This window comes from Amphiprion ocellaris, chromosome 15 (assembly GCF_022539595.1).
Source record: "Amphiprion ocellaris isolate individual 3 ecotype Okinawa chromosome 15, ASM2253959v1, whole genome shotgun sequence".
Lineage (NCBI taxonomy): Eukaryota > Metazoa > Chordata > Actinopteri > Pomacentridae > Amphiprion > Amphiprion ocellaris.
The window spans coordinates 13886562-13907330 of record NC_072780.1 but is presented as its reverse complement, the minus strand read 5'-3'; the positions used below and the strand labels follow the sequence as shown (position 1 = coordinate 13907330).

Here is a 20769-nt window from a genome sequence, read left to right as displayed (position 1 = left end):
AGATCCAACACGCTGTTGTGTCTAAATGTCTCTGAGTCACAGACTAGAGCTGGAATTATCATGCAGCACACATCTGTTTGCCTGTGCAAAGCAGTGAAATAAAAGCAACTTTTCATACAGGTGAGCCATCACTCAGTTTTCACAAATAGTTGCTTAAAACAAATACTTTTCACTCCAGACTGCTTGTCAGTGCTTTGTTTGTACAAAATGTCATTGTTGCAGAAACAATACAGGGGTTTGTGTTTGAAAATCAGGGTGCATTGTCACACAAACATACTTTCTTTTTTTTTTATGAAACCGTAGAGACAAAATGTCAAACCTGTCATACAGATTTGCACGGCTGGAGTTTGACGCTGGAATGCTTTTACATTATCACGCAACTGGAACTTCAACGACGACACACACACACGCAAAAAACACAAGGGATTGTATCACATGACCGTGGGGCACAGGTGCACTATGGGATGCCTGTCTATTTTCTGCACTTAATCGATCACATGAAGTCACTGGAGCTTGACTGGGAGTCAGTGGGCCAGAGAGTGATATAGACTGCGTGAGTATGTGTGAGTGTGTCTGTGCGCTGTGGTAATATATCTCTGTATTCCATTATCATCGAATCGCTCTCCGACCACTCTCGAGCTGCAAGAGCCCTCTGAGACTCACTGTAGCTCTGAGGCTTTTTGTCATCCGCTCATTCACACACACATCATATGCGCACACGCTCACCCTCCCTCTCACACATGGTCTCTGATGGCGGACGTGCACGGCGAGGTCTCTGGAGGTTAGCTAATTTGGCCCACTGGTGCCTTAACCACCCTCGCTTCACTTCATCTCCTCACATGTCGATCCAAACTTCCGCTCTCCTTCTAAAATACCTTTCTCGCAAAGCCGCTCTGCGTTTGCTGCCGCTCTCCTCTTAACATCATACAACTTTCATTAGGTGCAGACAGAGTGATGGACCTAATTCAGAGCCAACCTTTGCCCCTTATCCAAAACCCTCTACCAGTTACATCCCCGGGGATCTGGAAGGCGTTTGGAGTAGGGGAATGGATACTGTACCTTGCAGAAACTATATTCTCTCTATATATTGTGCAAGAGTGTGTGCCTTTTCTATGTGATCTATATTTCATTAATCTCCCTCCCTTGCTCTTTGTAACCTACTATGTAATAATAGAACACACTGCTGGTTTCTTTCATAAAAATACTATGAATAATGAAGCTGCTATTTAACCCCTTTATCCTTCTATGCTATTTTTTTTAAATTGTGAAATCTTTGAAACACAAGTGACAGCTTCAAAACCATGAGGCCAGGAGGAACAGCCTTGAGCTCAATGATTAAGAGACGCTTCGGAGAATTTTAGAATGCAGTAATTCTCCTTATCTTTATCATCAAACCAGAATGAGATTTGAAAAACTCCAGAAGAAACAGACATTTTTACTTCAAAACTGTACAAGCAAACTCTGTCTCCCAGATACTATATCGCAATACAACAAAGCTGCATTGTCAATTATGCTTTAAAAGAAACATATTTACAAACTGACATAGTAAGAAACATTTCCAGTTTGAAAGAGCCACCATATCCATATAAAGAGGATGTACGGCTATTGGTGGCATCAGACACAGGACTTTCACCCAGTAGACTGGAGCTTGTATTCCATGCAAGAACATTAATTTTTAATTAACTTTTATTTTAATTGCAGCTTAGTTTCTTTTTCTCTTGCTATTTGGCACTAAAACTACTTGCTCAGACTTATGGAGATATCATGCTCAACACCCTTTCAGAATTAGTTTGAAGCTTTTATTACATTTCCTGTCTTGTTTTTTGTTTGTTTTTTTTACAGTGACCAGTCCTGGCCCATTTAGTAAATGGCTGGTTGGCTGAAAAGAAGCGACAGTTGGGAAACAATACATTACAAGTGACAGAAAATATGCTGATTTGAAATGTATTTGTGATCTATGACCAATTTGGGAAACAATGTCTCCCTCAAATCGTGATTGAGAATGCAGTTTAGTTATGTAGGACCATAATTTTTAGGAGACAGTGTGAGTTTAGAGAAGAACAGCAAGTCAGTTACTGATGTTTTTGGGTCTGTTTTAAAGATTCTCAACTGCAGCTCTCCCAGATTTGATGCAACAGGCATGAAACACAACAACGCTACTCCCATTTCAGTTGTTTTATTAGTCTAGGCGGCTTATTCAGTGAATGTGCCAGGCTTGGCAACCTTTGACAAATGGGCCAGTTGCATTTTCTAACAAATGAAATGGCCTAGTTTCAAGGCAGGGACCTCCTGGGTGAGAAAGGTCTGGTATATCATACTATACATTAGCGGCTTTCTTTTTCATAGAAAGAATAACTGGAATTTTTGGAGGAACTGAGGAATGTTTTGCATCTATCAGTAAAGGCAGGTAGTTAGAGCTTTAGCAAAAAGTACGTATTGTTTTGAAAGTACAAGTTACTTATGTATAGTTTAAGATTAAACGTTTTGGTAGAAAATACTTGAACTTTAAATGGGATACATGGCCTCTTGGGCTGCACAGTCGGTAGGTGGTTAGCACTGTTGCCTTGCAGCTAAAAGATCCCTGGTTCACGTCCCCACCTTCCCGGGATCTTTCTGTATGGAGTTTGCCTATTCTCCCGGTGCCTGCATAGGTTGTCTCGGGGTACTCCGGCTTCCTCCCACAGTCCAGAAACATGCTGAGGTTAACTGGCAATTCTAAACTGTCCGTAAGTGTGAATGCAAATGTGATTGTTTGTCTGCATATGTAGCCCTGTGATAGACTGGTGACCTGTCCAGGGTGTCCCCTGCCTTCACCCTAAGTCAGCTGGGATAGACTCCAGCCCCCAGCAACCCTAACAAGGATTAAGCGGTGTATAGATAATGGATGGATGGACATTTTCTCTTTAAAGTCACAAAATTCCCTGGAAACAACACAGATTACAAGACGATGAGCAGAATATATCTGGATATAACAACTGGTGAAGATTTGCAGAACTTCATTGGATCAATAGAATCCAAAATTGCATGTTATTAGCTGTTTTGTAGTGAAACTAACACCTGCAGTTTGACACTTCTGAGTTCATTCTGATACATTACATTCTAACTGAATTCAATCAAGTATTTATACTATTTTGTCTTGAAAACTGAAGACACACAGCATCATGTGCCTTTTGTTCTATAGGCATCCATTGGAAGACACACAATACATTTTCACTTTATTCAGATTGATGACATTTTTAATGGCATCAACAGAAAGCTGGCTCATGTGCTGTAAACGGATCCATACTCATCCAAAGCGATCTGTTGAGAAAATGGGAAAAGATCTAAATGACAAGGTGTGTATGTCTGTGAATGTGTGCGTGTGTATGTGCGTGTGTGCATGTGTGTGCGTGCGTGTGTGTGTGTCGAGGCCTTTGCTGGAGCATAAAGAGGCTCAGTGCTGAGCCCGTTCAGTGAGAGAGTCATCGCCCATGAGCACAGAATACTAATTCTGTTTCCACAGTCACCCTGAGCAGACAGTCTTTCTCTCTCACACACACACACCACGTCTTGCTTCATTCTTTTTAGGAAACATCTCCACAGCTACCGCATTCCACAGCACGTAATTACTCTTTGTCACGAGCGGTGGCATGTGTGTGCATTTTTCATCGCGTCTGCATGCGTTGGGGCAGAGTTAAGGGTTATCAAAACACCTGTATGGACTGTACACCGGTGCAGTGTGAAAATAAACACCTCTCAGCCGTGCTGCGAAAGACACACGCAAGAAACCTCACACACCTCTCTCTGCTCTAATTACCAAGAAGCAGATAGTATTCCATGAGGAGGATATGAGCTGATTATGTGTGTGTGTGTGTGTGTGTGTGTGCGCGAGGGGGTTTGCAAGTGATGGACCACTGGCTCCTGCTCCATGCAAGGGTGATCTGGTCCCCAGAGTCCCAGCCAAATCCCACTCCTCACTGTGTTTCTGTCTTTTCTACGGCCCCCTCTTGTCTATATCCTCCCACATTCATACATATGACACAACCTACATCCTCTTTCTATGCTAATGGGGATTTCCGTTGATTGCTGCGGAAGTGCTGTGTGCATGCGTATAGAGCTAGCATGCCATGGGGAAGTGTGGATGTCAGGAAATTAAGGCAGGTGTCCAGCAACAAGCCTCACTTGTGGGACCTTTTGAATAAACAGATAATGAACCGTATACATCCGTCAAGACAAGACAATGAGCCGGACGTCTTACTCAGAGTTATTCAGATGTCGATATTCTAAATATGTGCTCTGAAGTGGGTTATTTGTAACTGCAGTAACTGTGCATAGATAAATTCCACACAGTAAAATTGCAAATCTAGAGGTAAATGCCATTTCTCACACAATTTGTGGAATGGCGAAATGTTCTATTACATTGAATAGGGTTAAAATTTAGTCACACATTGATTTAAAAGGGTCAACAACAACATCAAATCTTTTTCACAGATGTTTGGCTCCCTGTCACTGTACTTCAGATTAAAAATTAAATTTAAAAAAAAAAGGAAAGAAAAAAAACCTCAAATCTAAGTCCAGCTGCCCTTGCTATCCTGCATGCGTAAACACTGCTGGTGGACCTTACAACCGTGACCTGAATGTGTCATGGCTGCACAAAGCCAGACCGCATACACACTGGAGGCAGAGGACACTGCTTCAGTCATTTTATTCATGAATTTTTGGGTTGGCTAGCTGTGCATTTCCAAGCAAAGAAGAAAACAGAAGAATATGACTAAAAATATTTCAGATTTTAATATTATATTCACACCATAGACACTTAGCAACAAAGTGTCTAATTACCATAACTCCTGGCTAGCCTTGTTAAGCTATAAGAACAAAGTGCAACCCGGTAAAACTGCAGTATTGTTGTGGTTCACTTCAGTAGAATAAAAATAGCTCATGTGCACAACTGTTGGACAGAAATAGATTTACTGAATTTTTTTTCTTTACTATTTCATGCTTTCAAAGAAAATAAACTGTGCAACATCTTTCCTCATCCCCAAATTCAACAAGCTGAGAGTTCCACTGTTTATTTCTAGCTTGTAGTAACTATATGTTTTCTGGTCCTTTATAATCCACTGGAATGCATTACTTAAGTCAACACTTCTCGCGTCCTTGTCGCAACCAACAATCTTTGCATTATCGACACCAAATACTACAAATCATGCAATGATTACCACAGAAAATAATGGAAACTATCTTACAGCCCTTTTGGCAAATTAGAAAAGGAAGCTTCCAATTCCAACCCCAAGTTAACATGTGCAAGTCAACTAATTAAATTAAAGGACAACCATGGTAGCTATTGCAGCATGATGAATGAGCCAACACATACAGGATGGTGTAATTTTCTCGTGAATGTCTGATGAATGATTGAGAACAATGATGTTAGCTACGTACTCTGTGTAAAGATATTCCTCGCACATATGAGTCATCCTTATGTCTTTACAAGCTATAACATCTGATGATATTAAGAAATACACAGAGGGATGAATCTGCCGTCCAGGCAACATTTTTTAGATTAACTCGACGCTACTGGTGGGTGAGGTGGAAGCCACGAGGTGACACAACAAGGTGCCCCTCATCTTTGTCCCTGTCGCAGCTCTAACCTCTGTGGTTTCCAATCATCAGGGGAAAAAGGACCGGGAGGCATCCATCATCTATCATAGCGAAAGTGGTTGCTGTGGTTGACACATATGCTGGCTGTACGAGTGCAGGTACGTCAGCACTAGACTACAACATCATAGGATGGCTAATACAGTCATAGAAGCATCGACATAATGGAGAAATATCCACCTTGGTATTCATCTGCAGCTTGATTTTATTAGTCACACTGCGCTGCTTGAGTCCATGTGTGTGTGGAACATGCTGCATTTTGGTAAGTTACTGTATTCTGCCACTTCTAAGTAGAGATATATAGATGGCTCGCAAATTAGAACTGGTCCAGATCAGGAAATGAGATAATACTCAGTGCACTCTATTTTTAAGAAGGGACGAGTAATTCACTGGTTGCCTATCAAATGGAAAATCAATTTCACACATTTTTAATGGCGTAAATTGAAAAAAAGAAAAATGTTATATGGTTTTCAGGCCAGGGCTGTCCTTCATTCTAAATTAAAACCCAAAGAATTCTGCACATTTGCAGTGGCACTTCCCTCTACACTACTGCTATTGGCAAATAAGAATATGAGGAATGTGGTCAGAATTATAGAGCTCTCACCATCATTATATTTTTTGAGTCCATGGGGCCAATTTGCAAAGCATTCCTCACAGCCAGATTTTCAGTTACAGAAAAGCTAACAAAAAAAAAAAAAAAGCTGAGAACGCTCTAAATACCAAGTAAGGGGCTGTGTGCGTTAAATAAACCATTAGCTGAACATGTTGTTGGTAGTTTATTTTGGTTGAAAAGGGGCTTTTCTCAAAGGTAGGAGAGAAACAGAGCAAAGACTAGTACAGAAAAAAGGTTACCATGGTGAGTAGAAGAAAATTAGTGAAAATGAGAGGGTGATACAGAGTGGCATTTTTGTTTTCCTTTTAAACACCCTCCATGTCAAATATAATGTGCATCTGTGTCAGGGCTGTTGACTGACGGGAAAACTAGGAGATTTGAGGTTTTTTTTTCTTCTTTCTTTCAAGCAGACCTGACATTCAGTCACAAAACATCTCAGGAGTTCAAAACCTAAGTGTGGTTTCTCAGACTTGCATCATGAGCAGGGAAGCTACAAAAATGTCAAGAACTCTGTCATAACATCCTAGAGAATGAATGTTCTGTATGTTAAACATTTATATGCTGCGATGAATCTATGCATTTCAGAAGCAAGTACAATGTTTTGGAGTTAACAAGACTGCACCATGCCATGGTAGCTGGGCAAATGTCTACAACTAAACGTGCAGCAAATGTGGGAGAAAAGCATACTATGCACCCTATAAAATATTCCCACAACCATGCATGTAAACATTGTCAGGCCTGTTTTAATCCATTGTTTGCCTGTATTGTTGTTCACTGACTTTTAGTTTATGTGACAAATAGCACACTAATGCTTAAGATTGAACTTCTTTAATGCAAAATGGATATATATGCCTTTCTGTGCTAACTAAAAGAACATATATACTTGCAAAAGTGTACTGTTTGCTTGTAGTTGGAAAAAAAGAAGCAAAGTGAATTTATACAGCATAATTCAGCCTGGCTTCAGTTTTTGTTTTTTTTTTAATGGAAATGAGAATATGCTTGTTTATCTTGTGTTTTACATATATTGGTGATTCAAATCTCTTCAGTGTCATAAAGTCAAACACCCATGAATTTGATTGACAAAGAACCTTGACCTCTACTACTAAAATAAAATTTATACATATGGATTGCAAATGTATTGTTGTTTTATAGACTCTGTTTAGGGAATATATCAGTAATATACTCTATTTAAATCATGTCTTTTTTTCTGCTTACTGGGTGGATTGAGGACAAACAGGCTTTGCACATGATTTGATTGTTGTTAGCCCATTAAATGGCTGTTGTCAGGCTTTATCTCACAGTAGGTGTCCTCCTGGCCAGAACATGTTCTATCATCCATGTTGGCCACTAAAAAACAGAAAGTTATTTTTGGAGACATCTTGTGGTCATGTGGAAATCACCGGGGAAACAGACAACATGTAGCTCTGTGTCATGTGGCTAACGTAACAAAACGGTGCATTTTAACAGCAGACTGTATATAAAAGATTGATATAGTCTCAGTTTTGAAAAGTGAAGTCAAGCAGTGACTTAAATCTGCCTTGTTTTAATGTCCAGCAGGGGGTGACGCCTGTGGTTGCAAAATGAAGTCTGATTGTATAAGAGTCTTTGAGAAAATGACCCCACTTCTCACTTGATTAGGTTTATGCTCTCAATACCTCGTTTTAAGTCTCCTTCAAGACAGCATGGTGCTCATTTGATAAATTATGGTTTCATCTAAAGTAAAACGGACGATAAAGCAGGATATGCTGAAGGGCATGGCTACCTTGTGATTGACAGGTCGCTACTGTATGGGTGTGCATGCATGAGTTCTCACTCAAATCCATCACATGCTCTTCACGTCATTCCAAAAATCCAAGAATGCAGCAGCCAAACTCTCAAGGCTTCAAAAACACTAGTCTACAAACCAATTGGCGACATTGTAGTGGCTCTTAATAGCTCCTGTGTGCAATCTATAACTTTAACTCAAAATCTAAACGAGTAGGTTTGGTGCCTAAATATGAAATAGGAAAATCAAACTAAAAACAAAACCTAAGTAAAGAAATATTTGCAGGAAAAAAAAAAGGTAAAATGGATACTGGAAGCTATGTTTGTGAGAGCCCCTGACTAAGCAAGGGCATTCATGTTTATCTTTTTACGGATAGAGAAATGGTGCGGGCAAGATTCTGGATCTTGCTCTGACGGTGCAATGCTGGATTTACAGTAAATCTGTATTTTTTTTTTTTCTGGGTAATTAGGACATAGGGGAATATTTTGGCAGAAAATAGTGGTCCACATGCAAAGGCTTGCCTACACTTCTTTAGGCTGTCCCCACATCAAGGAGTCTTTGCTGTTCACAGCCGCCTCTGTTAGTGGGGACTGACCAGCCGGTAGCGAACATGCAAGCAAAAAGAAACATCTTTGAGGTGAGACACAGGGCTTCCAGGCAACTGGCAAAAGTTTGATTTCACTTGGCATTTATTTAAAGAGTGATGCGATCCCTTTGTCGTTCGTCGAAAGCAACATCAGGCCAAAGTAAACTGGCAAAATACTGTCGGTAACTCCATCCTCCTACACCACACGTTTTCTTCTGTCCCTCTGTTTCTCCCTCCATGAGGTTATTAGATGATAAAATGCTCCCCTGCTGATTAAATCCAGAGAACGATAACCTTCCCGTTAGCAAGGTAACACTCTCCCTAGAGTTCTTAGTATGTGTGTTAGTGTGTTGTTGAAGGCAGGTCAAGCCTTGCAATAAGAGTAACTGAGTTCTAATTAGACTGCAAAGATGCACAGGAGTCACCCAAAGGAAAATGATCATGTAATTCTGTGAAGTACAATATAAACTCCAACATCTTTCTGCATACCTACCTCTACATGGGTCTAATTTAATTAAATTGAAATAAATACTCTGGTGGCAATGATAAACTGAAATAATTAAGAAGCTTTAGTACAAGCAATTGTCCATTTATGGCTGGATAAAGCACTAATCTATGTTGCTTACAGGCACACAAGGATTTATGTGGACGCACACATGCGTACATATTTCCATGTGTTTTGTGTGTGAAGGGATTGTCTGCTTCGTGTTCAATTCACTGATGTATGAATGACCATGCGCACAGATTTGTGCATGGGTGTCAAATCTGATCTTGTCCTAACACTGTCAACAGATGGTTTCACACACACACATACACCTACACACACACACACAGTGATGTGCAGCATGTAAACTGAAGTCCTCGGAGCCACACCTCTTGGCCACATGGGGGAATCTCTAAAATATAGATCAAAAGGCTGAATTTCTGTCAGGCATTACAAATCTTTTGATGGAGGGTTTAAAGGGCCTCTTTGAACTGCCTCGTCTTTAATTAAAGGCCAACACGCAAAAGACAAAATTCAAATAATAAATTCTCTGTCAAGCAGAGAATGTGACCTCCCTGAGGCGGTTAAACAAGTCCAAATAACAAGACAAACTTTTCTTCTCTATTTGTCGTTCCAAGCAGGGTTTACAAGTAAACCACTGATTTTATGGGATAAAATTCCTTTATGATATTAACAATGTATTTGTAGACATAAATAATTCTCTGTACAGAGAAGTGTGCTCTTGTGTTATGCATTGAAAGTGGCAAAAGCAGTACTGAAATACCATCTCGTATCTCACAGAAACATAATCCTACCTTGTCGGACATCCCTAGGTGCTATGGCGATAGCATCACTGGAATGCAGTTCAGTGACACAGCAGTCATCAGGAACCTGCGATCCATTGCTGAAAGTGTGCGGCGTCTCCGGGAGCAGTGGAACTGGTGGTGCCATGATGTTGTGATTTGGACAAATACAGCCAGTCTGGGTCATCCCGCAACCATCCCCATCTGAAACATCCTGGTCTCCATTGTTATCTGTGCGCAAACACTCCTCAAACCATCGGCAAAGCACGCCACAGGTGAACTGACTGGAGTTCTCATTGTTAATGAGCAGCACTTCAACCAGTCTCAGCTCCAGCAGTTCCTTAGTTACCTGAGGCTCGTCTGCAGCTGGATGTCTTGTTAGACACAGTTGGACAAAATTCTTATCAAACTGTAGGAAGGAGTAAGGTCCATCTGAGTTAGATTGGCTGCCACAGAGATCAATGACTTCCTGATCCCTGGCAGTGGCCGTCTGTAAATGAAGGGGACAGCTTTGATTGGCTAGGTGGTGGTCAAGGGACAGGAGCATGGGTGAGTGTGTCCGACAGATGACAGGGTGGCGGGTGAAGCGGAGGTAGAGGGAGTACTTGGTGGGATCTGGGTTTTCCAGAGACCAGGAACAACCCGGCGCCCTGGAGGGAAAGAGCTCCCTTAGGGAGAAAGAGCCATAGAGCACCCCGGCTACAAGGCTGGAACATGGTGATGAGATGGGCGAGGGAGCCCCCTCTGCCCCGGTGCTGGGGATGCTATCGGCAGCCCCATAGGCAACCTCAACCAGGGCAGAGAGAGGAGCTAGAACGAGGGCAGACGCGGCAGCCAGGGCCCCAGCCACAGCCAGGAGAGAGGACAGCACAGACAGACACACCCCACCAGCAGTGTTCATCCTATGACATTCGTCCTGCAGGGAGAGAGAAAAGAAACAAGGACGGGGGGAGATAGGGTTGGATATTAGACATATTTTAGAGTATCTTCAAACATAGCCTGACAAAATCAACATGACTCAGACAAAAGAAAAACTTCAATGTACTGTACATGTCTAGACTGAAGAATCACGTCTGGCTGAAAATGTTTTCGGACAGATTTCTGCCTTGCCTCAGAGTATAATATAGCCAACTTCACGGCAGCAGTTCTCATGAAGTTCTTCAAACGCACGCACGCACACACACACACACACACACACACACACACACACACACACACACACAAGCCCTGTCAAAAACACAAACACATCCCTGCTGGGCTGGATTAAAAGGGTTGATGACTTGGCTGTTGAGACATGCACTGTGGGGCCTGCTCTACCCTTTCCTGCTGTTATGTGCACACAAACACAGACACATCCATGCACGCACACACACACACATCGCCTGCTGAGCAGCTCCCCCAAGGCTCTGGCAAACTATTACCATCACCGACACAGTGAGGGTCTGCCAACAGCCTGATTTTGACTCGCAACACAAACACACTGCTGACAAAAAACTCCATATACAGTGTTTTAGTATTTTGGTTGAAACTACTTCAATAGTCTCTATATTTTTGTACACTCAGTGTGTCTGCTCCATCACCTGAGACTTTCAAGCGGTTCTGCATAAACGAGGTTTGAGGAGGATGTGTGGGAGACGGGAAATGTTCGCAGCACTCTGCCGATAACCTTACAGCATAATATTCAGACAAGTTCCCGTAAAATATCTCTGTGTTCTGAAATTCAACAGAAACCTCCCTGCAACTTCATACTTTAAACATTTCGCAAAACTTGACAAAGCTATTGCTTCAACTTTGACTTATACTCGGGAGATTATTGAGGGGCGGCTGTCTTTTTCAGTGACATTGTACTAAATTACAAAAACGCAGAGGACAGAAAGAAAAATAAACAATGAAGAGGTATGCTAATAGACAAAATGCAGCTGGTTCAAAAAAAAAATAATTAAAATTTCCTGTTTATGGAAGGTGATTTGCTAGATAAAATAATTAGAATGTGAATTAAAATGAAGTAAAATGCAAAAAAACAGTCAATAATTAATGTAAATGTGAAATATAATACAGTTATATAAAAAAAACTACAAGGAAACTTTACTATTAAAAAAAAAAAAAATCAAAATAAGGTATCCGATGCTAAAAACGGGGGGGAAATGAACAATAATTTTGCAAAACATCTCCCAGCTGGAAAGCCATGAGTTGATGTGATGTGACCTGCCCACAAAAACAACAACAAACAAAACAGACACACAGGCAGCAGTTCATATTTATACAAGGTATTTTATATTACAAAGTGCTACACAGTGTGCATCAGTACATTAGTACAGAGCTCACGCAGTATGCGCAAATCATGTCATTTATTGTGCTGTAAATTTCTGTCTGTGCTACGTTTACTTACAGGTTTTAAGCTGTAATGACGGGTTATGGAGTGCTGAAAACCAACACATGATCTATCTGTATATGCTGAAAAAATACATTTATATCTCACAGCTGCTTGTTTAGAACCAGTTGGCTAAAGAGAATAAAAATGATCCCCTCCTTTGTGAATTTACTTGCAAATAAAATCATTTTCACTGAACCATTATTTGTTTATCAGCTCCATCCTTCTACCATCTTGCAGTAGGGCCTTAGCATTTACACTGAAAATAAATACAGAAATGTGAGAATATGCAAAGAAATATTAGGAATTTCTGATATTTATAATATGTTGCGCATGTAAAAAAGACTGCAAATCTGCTACAGTCAGATAAAACACATAACACTGATGCTTATATAGTTAATAAAGCTTTTAGAAGTGAGCTATATACAGTATCATAATAGTACCAGCCAAGGTTACCAAACGTGTCCCACAACTGCAAAGAGCCACATCACAAAGCATGTGTGTGCCTTTAGAGCAACTCCACTTGCCTAAGGCCTAGATTAATGAAACACAGCAGTCGCCTATACTTCACAGGATTTATATAAGTCTGCTAAGGCTCTCAAGCTTTGCACAGAAAGTCCACAAGGTCTGGGTAAGAGGGAAAGGAACTATGCTTACTTCAACATGTCCCTTTCATCATGTCAAGTGCCTCTTCCTTTCCACGGGGTTGGACAATAAGAGGCACTTGCGCTTATAGGTGTGAGGTGTTAATAAGGGCTAAAAATGCATGAAAGGCATGGGGATGATGGGCAATAAAAAAGGAAAGGTGGCGAGAGAAGTGCAATAAAATGATTGCAATTACACAAGGACTATGAAAATATGTCCAAATGTTGCATCATACATCAGAAAATAAATAAACAATCTCCTTTGGGTTTTAGGCATCCTGCTGATACTAACTCGAGTGATGTACAGTGCATAAGATGGTTGACCGCCATGCTCAAGGACAATCCATCTCCACACAATATTTCTGATGGAAAATAAGTCAGCTACAACCGAGGTCATGGAAAGGGCTTCGTAACCAGCGCTCCACCCTGCCTAGGCACAGTAAATATTAGTAGATGTTGAGGCCAGGAATATTTTACAATACTACAGCACTGCGAATTTGGATGGAATAAGAGCAAAAAACATTGCACAAAGTGGGATATGTAAGATTTAGAAACACTGGATGTCACACTAGAGCACCTGCATCTCAGACCAAAACAAATGGGCATCTTAGCCACACTCTCCTCAAAAAAATTACGTACACAAGAGCTAAGAAAAAAGAAAAAAAAAGTATAATAATTAATAAATCAGTATTGCAAAATACATTGAATGGCTGTAACTAGCTGATGTCAACTTGAGTAACACTATCTTTACTTTACAATCTATTCATGTATGCACCGCTCCATGTGTGTCTGTTTCACCATGAAACACAGCAGAGGAGACAGGGTGAAATATAGACATTTACACAGTATTACAGAGAGCAGATGAGAATGGAAAAGTGCAGAACAATGATTTGCACATAAATGTTTTAAAATAACATGAATAAAGCCTTAATGGACACTTCATTTATTCTGTGTATTTTTTGGGGCCGTCCTCGGAATGCTCTGGACTACGTTCTGTATTGTTTTCAATGCAGTGTGGTGCGTCATTCTCATATTTTGCCAACAGTGTGCTTGTAAACATGACAATCCATCAAAATATGTTGCAGAAGAATTCCAATTACAACACACACAAAGGTAGTGTAATTATACTCTGTACTATTACTACTCCATAACTTTACATAGCAGACAGCTGTTTGCTGCTATATTAACGCCATAATAATGTTCAAAATGTTGTATATAGGACCTTAAGCAAACTGTGATCGTGAGCAGAGACACACTAATAAACAGATCTGCACACATATGTGCTGTTCCCTAGAAAATACACTATGCTGTTGCACATGACACCACACTTCATAAAGCCACTGTAGTTTTGATCACTTATCAGGCAGTGTTTACTTTGGGAGGGGCTGGTAGCGCTGTGAGACAAGTCACCATAGCAACATCATGACCTGCTATCTTTTTTCTGGTTTCCTTTATCTTTGTCTTTTGTCACTGTTTGGCTGGATTATTTTTTTTCCCTCCCACACACACACACACGATTCTCACCTGCGGTTTTTCACACGGAACGCATGACATAAAGAGTTTTTAAGCAGCATTGGCTCCGGCTGCAGTGACACTTTGACAAATGCATGCCACAGTTGGGCTGAGGCAAAGTTAATGTAGCATGTTGTGAAATATGCTCAAGGACATCATGCCGTCTGGCATATGATGGGGTTATAGACTCTGTCACTTGAACACGCTCACCTACTTTCAAACAAATACGGCATGAGAAAACAACCATACAGACTGCATCCCAGCCGGTGACACATCCTGCTAACAATGTGTCAGTGAACTGTTAAATCCAGAAATGCACTGCCAGTGTAATGAATTATTCTATATGACACACTGCTTTCACGGTTGTTTTTTTCCGGTGCACTGAGCAGAATTGTAAAATGCATTGACACTATGTCAATGCTATAAAATATATATATGTATTACATTTTAATTTATTTTCAGTCTTTCAAAGAATTAAAGTGCATCTTGCTACACACCTATCTAATGGAATTATAGACCAAACCATGCATAGGTAAAAACACACACATTTTACGGATGAAAAGAAGTCAAAAGCGTTAAGCAAATTGTTTTTGGGACAATGAACAATGAATATTCATAGACCCACAGTCTGTGCAAGAGTAGGCCCTAAAGTGCTGTCTTCATGAGGCCATTCTGTCCCACTTCACTCTAAAACAGCACTTTACTGTGGGCAACCATAAATATTCATTAGCTTTGATGTCTTCCTTCCCCCTTCCACCTTGACATTAATGTTATCACCAAGGATGGCAAAATATGTATATCCCTCACTCCCTGTCTCTCTTTCCGCTCCCTATCCTCTTGGCTCTGTCTTGATTCTTTAATGCAGTGAAGTGACAATATGAATCATCTGATCTTTGTCCTCACCATAAAACTCTTGCAAGACAGAATAGTGCTGGGACACTAGTTTTAGAATAATATCACAGCACTAAAAGTATCACTGTCGGAGTCTTCGGTGCTATAGTACCACATGTATAGGAGACACATTGCTAAACTTTGTTGCAAGGGAAACACATTGATTTCCAGCTGTCTTGCAATGAAACTTTAAAAGAAAACATGACCTCACTATGCACTATACTTATTCAGTGATTGAACAGTCTCTGGAATAAAAGAATGTTTGTATCCATGTCTTCTGCACAGTGGGATCCTGTACTTTCTCCTTAATGGTAAAAGCAAATGGAAACTATCACCAATTATATTATTTTCCATGTGGCTGTTTCTGGAAGCTCCACAATCTTGGTACACTGAAAAGTGTAACCAGCCTCTGAAATGCCTCTGCAGCACGCTGTGACACCACAAAGCAGCACACTCTGAATGACTGCATTATAAAATACCCACAGACAGTGTTTAAAGATCTCATGCTGCAGAGAAACCATAGTAAATGCTCTGCAGAATTCATGTCGTAGATATTCATTGTGGGGATTCTTAGTCTCTGGAGCTGAGTTCACATTAACAACCTGATACTGGAACTTGTTTATTAAACTCATAACTCATGCTGAAGGTTGATACTCATCTTGCGATAAACCAGAAGCTACTTCCTCTGTTTTGTTTATGTTGACAATTAAGGAGGTCTTATCGCTGTCAAAAGGACTAGAGAAAGCTTTGGTACAAATGAGTCTTTCGAAATAACAAGAATATAGTACTGGAGAAAGTATTTTTGAATCAACACTTCAAGTAAAATATTACTTAAAGAGAATTAAAAATCAGACTTATTCCACTAATTGTCTAATGTTAGGCCATATCTAAGCCAGCATTTTTATTTATTTATTTTTTTATGCCAAAGGCACTCTAACTGCAGTTCAAAAGCCACAGAACACAGCTCTCTTGCAGACAGCTTCAGACTGTCCTCCAGGACTTCCCTATACTCTGCTTCATTTATGTTATTGTCTACCTTTACAAGATTTCCAGGACCTGCTGTGAAGAAGCGCTTCCCAAATCATGATGCTGCCACTACCATGCTTTATGGCGGGGATGGTGTGTTTCTGATGATGCGCAGTGTTTGGTGCTTTCCAAACAAAGCACCTATTGCAAACTCAATTATGGTCACATTAGACCAAACAGCCTTCTTCCAATTTACTTCAAGGTTTTCCATATTCCTTCTGGCAAACTCTAGTTGGGGTTTAAGATGAGCTTTTCCCAAACAATGGCTTTCTCTTTGCCTATCTCCCATAAAGCTCTGACTGGTGGAGCGACTGTGCAATGATATGTTATATGCACATCTCCTTCATCTTACCCACTGAAGCTTGTAACTCCTTCAGATGATTCATAGATGTCTTGGTGGCCTCCCTCACTCATCTCTTTGTAGCACAGTCATTCAGTTTTTTTTTAGTACTGTCTACTGTAGGTAGATCTATACATGTGCCATACTCCTTTAATTTCTTAATGATGAATTTAACTGCTCAAAGGTATATTCACTTATATAGAAAGTTTCTAGTATCAATCCATTGACTTATGCTTTTTAAAAACCTTTTCATGAAGTTGCTTGCAGAGCGCTTTTGTCTACATGATGTAGTTATAATCAGGAGTGCTGATTCACCAGTGAAAGAACCATTAAGATCTAGGTGTTTTTTATGCTACAATCAATGAGACACATTCACTGCACTCAGATGATCTCTATTTCACCAACTGTGTTATTTCTCGGACCATGTGGTTACATTTGTATTGAATTAGGCGAGAGGTGAAAACTCATGCATTCACTTATTTTACATTTCATATTTTTGATTAATTGAAATTCCTTTGAATAAATCAGTTTTAAAATTGAAATCAGACCTTTTTTGTAAATTCTTGTTAAAAAAAAAAGTCAAGTTGAATGAACTATGATTCAGAGTTGAACAGCAATAAAAGGGGAAAACTTCCAAAGATGGGTTAAATACTTTCAACAGATGCAACATAAATCAATTTTAGCATTCACTTTGCAAGTATGTTTGGATCAACCTGTAAGGCACGGTACTGGGAGTCTAATAATAACTCTCCTCTTAATTCACCAGCTAGGTGCTAACTTTTCTGTGGGCGATAAGCAAAATGGGAAAAAAAGCAAAGGGCTTTAAAAGCTTTTTTTCACTGTAAACAGCAGCTTGTTGTGGTAGAAAGGATGCCAGAAGAGCAGTGACAGTGAACCAAAAAAAGTAAAGTCGTGGGCTACAAAAGCACCATAATGAGCTGAAAGATATTATGGGGATCCAGAGCTGGAAAAAGTGTAGAGATGAAAATTCTCACTGCAAGATGACTCCATTTTACATTACACGTAGCCAATGGATTTATTGTTGTCCAAAAATTAGCATTATCTTCTCAACTTTTGAAATGCAGTGTGATCTGGCAATGGATAGCCTTGGCCAATAAAATTTGTGCAAGCGCCCAATCCTGGTAGATTACTTTGTACTGTAGCATGGACAGAATATTTCTAATGTTTACTTGTGGATTGTTGCAACAGAAGATAAAATGATCACTCCCAGACCTGTAAAATCCCATCTCATAGAACTGCATACCACTGTGCAATGTTTTGGCATCTGACAAACCTTTAGACTTATGGATACTTTCCTCATATAAACCCCCATAATGATACAGAAACACCTAAAATTCCTTCTACCAATGCTGTCACGGTTAGGTCAAAAAGCTTGGTCAGAATATCATTATTTTGGCTGTATAAAACACCAATGGCAAAGAAAACTTGGCCATGTGGACCTCAGTTTCATAGACATACCATTCACACCAATCACTCTCAAGTAACTGGAAATACCCATGACGTGTTCTACACCAGAACCTTTCTAAAATAAGCATTACTCACCAGTATATCGTAACATCCATGTGTCCATGACGCATTGAACCACAAGCATGTTCCAGTAAACTTTCTTGTTCTGGGAGAATAATAAAGTGGAAAAGCTCGTGGGCTGCAGTCTTAACAATATCCCTAGGTAGGGTGCTTGTGTTTTGGGGAATGCATTTTGGGAGGTTTTTTGATAGAGAATCATGACACTCTCTTCTTATCTCAGCCTTCCTCCCCCTCTGTTTCTCTGCCCCCATCCTGATCTCTCATTCTTATTGCAGACATCTAAGTGCACTGTGACAGACAATGGTGTCGTCTGATTTATTGATGTGGAGTATTTCTCTCATTTGCAACCCTCAGCAGAGATCAGCATGTGGCCCATACACACACACAAAGCGATGCACACTAACTAACCCATGTGTCTTCACACACACACGCCTCAACCGTTTGAATGCTAACTCTATATCATCAAAAATTCAAGTTTGCATCCTTGTGCCAAGTGTTTGCAGTGTCTCTCTACCACTGATTAACAAGTCATGAAACGTTCCTCTTTCTCTCTTGGCCTCCAGCATAAAATTCTCAACTCTGCCACTTCTCATCTTTTGCTTCAGCCCCTTAGAAATCTCAGCCTTCCTCAAAGTCAAACTTAATTTACTTACGCACATCTACACCCATCCATGTGTGCTCCATTTTAAGACTTTTATCCGCATAAGATCTTCTGTCGTCAATCCAATGTGAAGAACTAATGTTGTTCATCTGATTTATTTCGGTTGACATTTTTGAAGTCGGTATTCTGTTTGTCCTTTTATCAAACGTACTCCAGCACATCATCAAGTCAGTGCTTTTCACTTTGCCTTATCAGTTATTCACAAATGGCAGACAAGCTGAGAGGATCTCATGCTGTGAAAAGAGACAGAAATACTAAACCCCTCAATCACAGAAAAGGGCATTTTGTCTTCCAGCCATGGCATATGCAACACACAAACACACACACACACACACACACCCGTGCACCTATACATATTTATAGAATCATGTCAGCTTGACATGTGTGCTGATTGAGGAACACGGCTTAAATTATAAATGTGTGATGAAACATAAGAAGAAATTAATTAATTATGCAATATTAAACCAGTGAAGGGAGGGAGCCATTAGATCACATACATGAGCATTAACCCTGTGAACCCTAGACCACGTTTCACTTCCTTTACTTTTAAGCTCTTATCTTGGCCATTATAAGGGCTAGTCATGCTTCCTATATCTTGTTTAGTTTTATTTTTTTTTTTCGGAACAGAAAAGGCTATCCACATCATTTATCATTTGATGCAATAATTAATTTTTTTATATACTCGCTTTTATAGCTAAAGGGGAGAAAAAAATAGTTTGTGCCATTAAATGTATCTCCATATAAAATGCTACAATGCAGAGGAGATGTCTTTTCATAATTAAGTAGAAGAGTTTGCCTGGAATCTGGCAACATCAGAACATTAATGGTGCTATCCTCTCTAACTTGTAAACAGGAGAAAGAAAAAAAAAACGTAGTGCCATACTAAAGTAAATGTCATTGCTTTATTCACAGAAGTGTTTATGTGCAGCCAACTTCTAGAGGTGGCAAAACCGGGCATAGACAAACAACTAGAATTATTGTAAATGGTAAATTTTGATGGGTGGTAGGCCGACGTTATGAAACAATAAGAACTTCCCGACCTAGGAGAATGCAAAAATGGGTAAAAATATTACTTTGCAGAAGTCTGATTTGTCTTAATAAAGGTATTCCTTTGGGATGTGCACATAAGTACAAAGTAGTTGCAAAGCTTTGGTTCTGCTATCTCTTCTGGAATGATATTAACATATTATTGCAACGATGCCACTGCATACATATTCTCATATGTAGATATTAACATATTTATGCAACAACGAGTTCCTGGGTGATTGAAACAAGAGTAATGGGTGCAGAGATGGATGTACAGCTAAATGGAGGTCGTAACAATTGCTTTAAGTGTGATGCAAATGCAAAATTAGCTTTCTTGCCTACGCTTGTTGACATAAAAAAGCAACTGGTATTGTTGGAAAAGTGAAGTTCATTTTGTATTTGTTGCACCTTGCTGTAATAAATTCTGCTAAAGCAATTCAAAAAAGAAGAAGAGATGTTATTTTGATGGAAAGTGCATCCATTTGGTTTGAAGGGTTAGAGTAAAACAACCTATAACTGTCTAACACTTTCCAAAATGTTTGTATGGAATGTGAAGTGAAATTAAGACTACAGTGGACATTAAAGACAAAAATACAACACAGAGAGAAACTACATTAGCGGTTGCAAAAAGCCTGAACAGATTGAAAACAGAGTTTACATCTTTATGGATTTGTCTATAAATACACTCCCTCTTAAAGTAGTTTTAACAGTGTGTTGCCACATAAGGGTGAGAGCACAAATGGACTCAAGTAAGACGTGGTAATTACGATTCACAGATTCTGAATATCAAGCCTAGAAAGTTATTGAGAAAGTAATGCTTGCATAATGAAAACAGTGGAACCACACAGGGCAGTGTGCAGATATTGTA

At 39.9% G+C, this 20769-nt stretch overlaps 1 protein-coding gene across 23 annotated transcripts in view; it reads right to left on the bottom strand.

Moving 5' to 3' along the window:
- The window catches only part of adgrb2 (adhesion G protein-coupled receptor B2), a 226936-nt gene that overhangs the window by 147281 nt on the left and 58886 nt on the right, over positions 1 to 20769 (bottom strand). For all 23 annotated transcript variants that reach the window (XR_008604242.1, XM_035949388.2, XM_035949386.2 and 20 more), the window contains exon 2: positions 9895 to 10798. Coding sequence is in view for 22 of the 23 variants with exons in the window: in XM_035949388.2 (XP_035805281.1) it covers positions 9895 to 10783 (889 nt within the window). In the remaining variant the exon portion in view is untranslated. The remainder of the gene's footprint in view (positions 1 to 9894; positions 10799 to 20769) is intronic.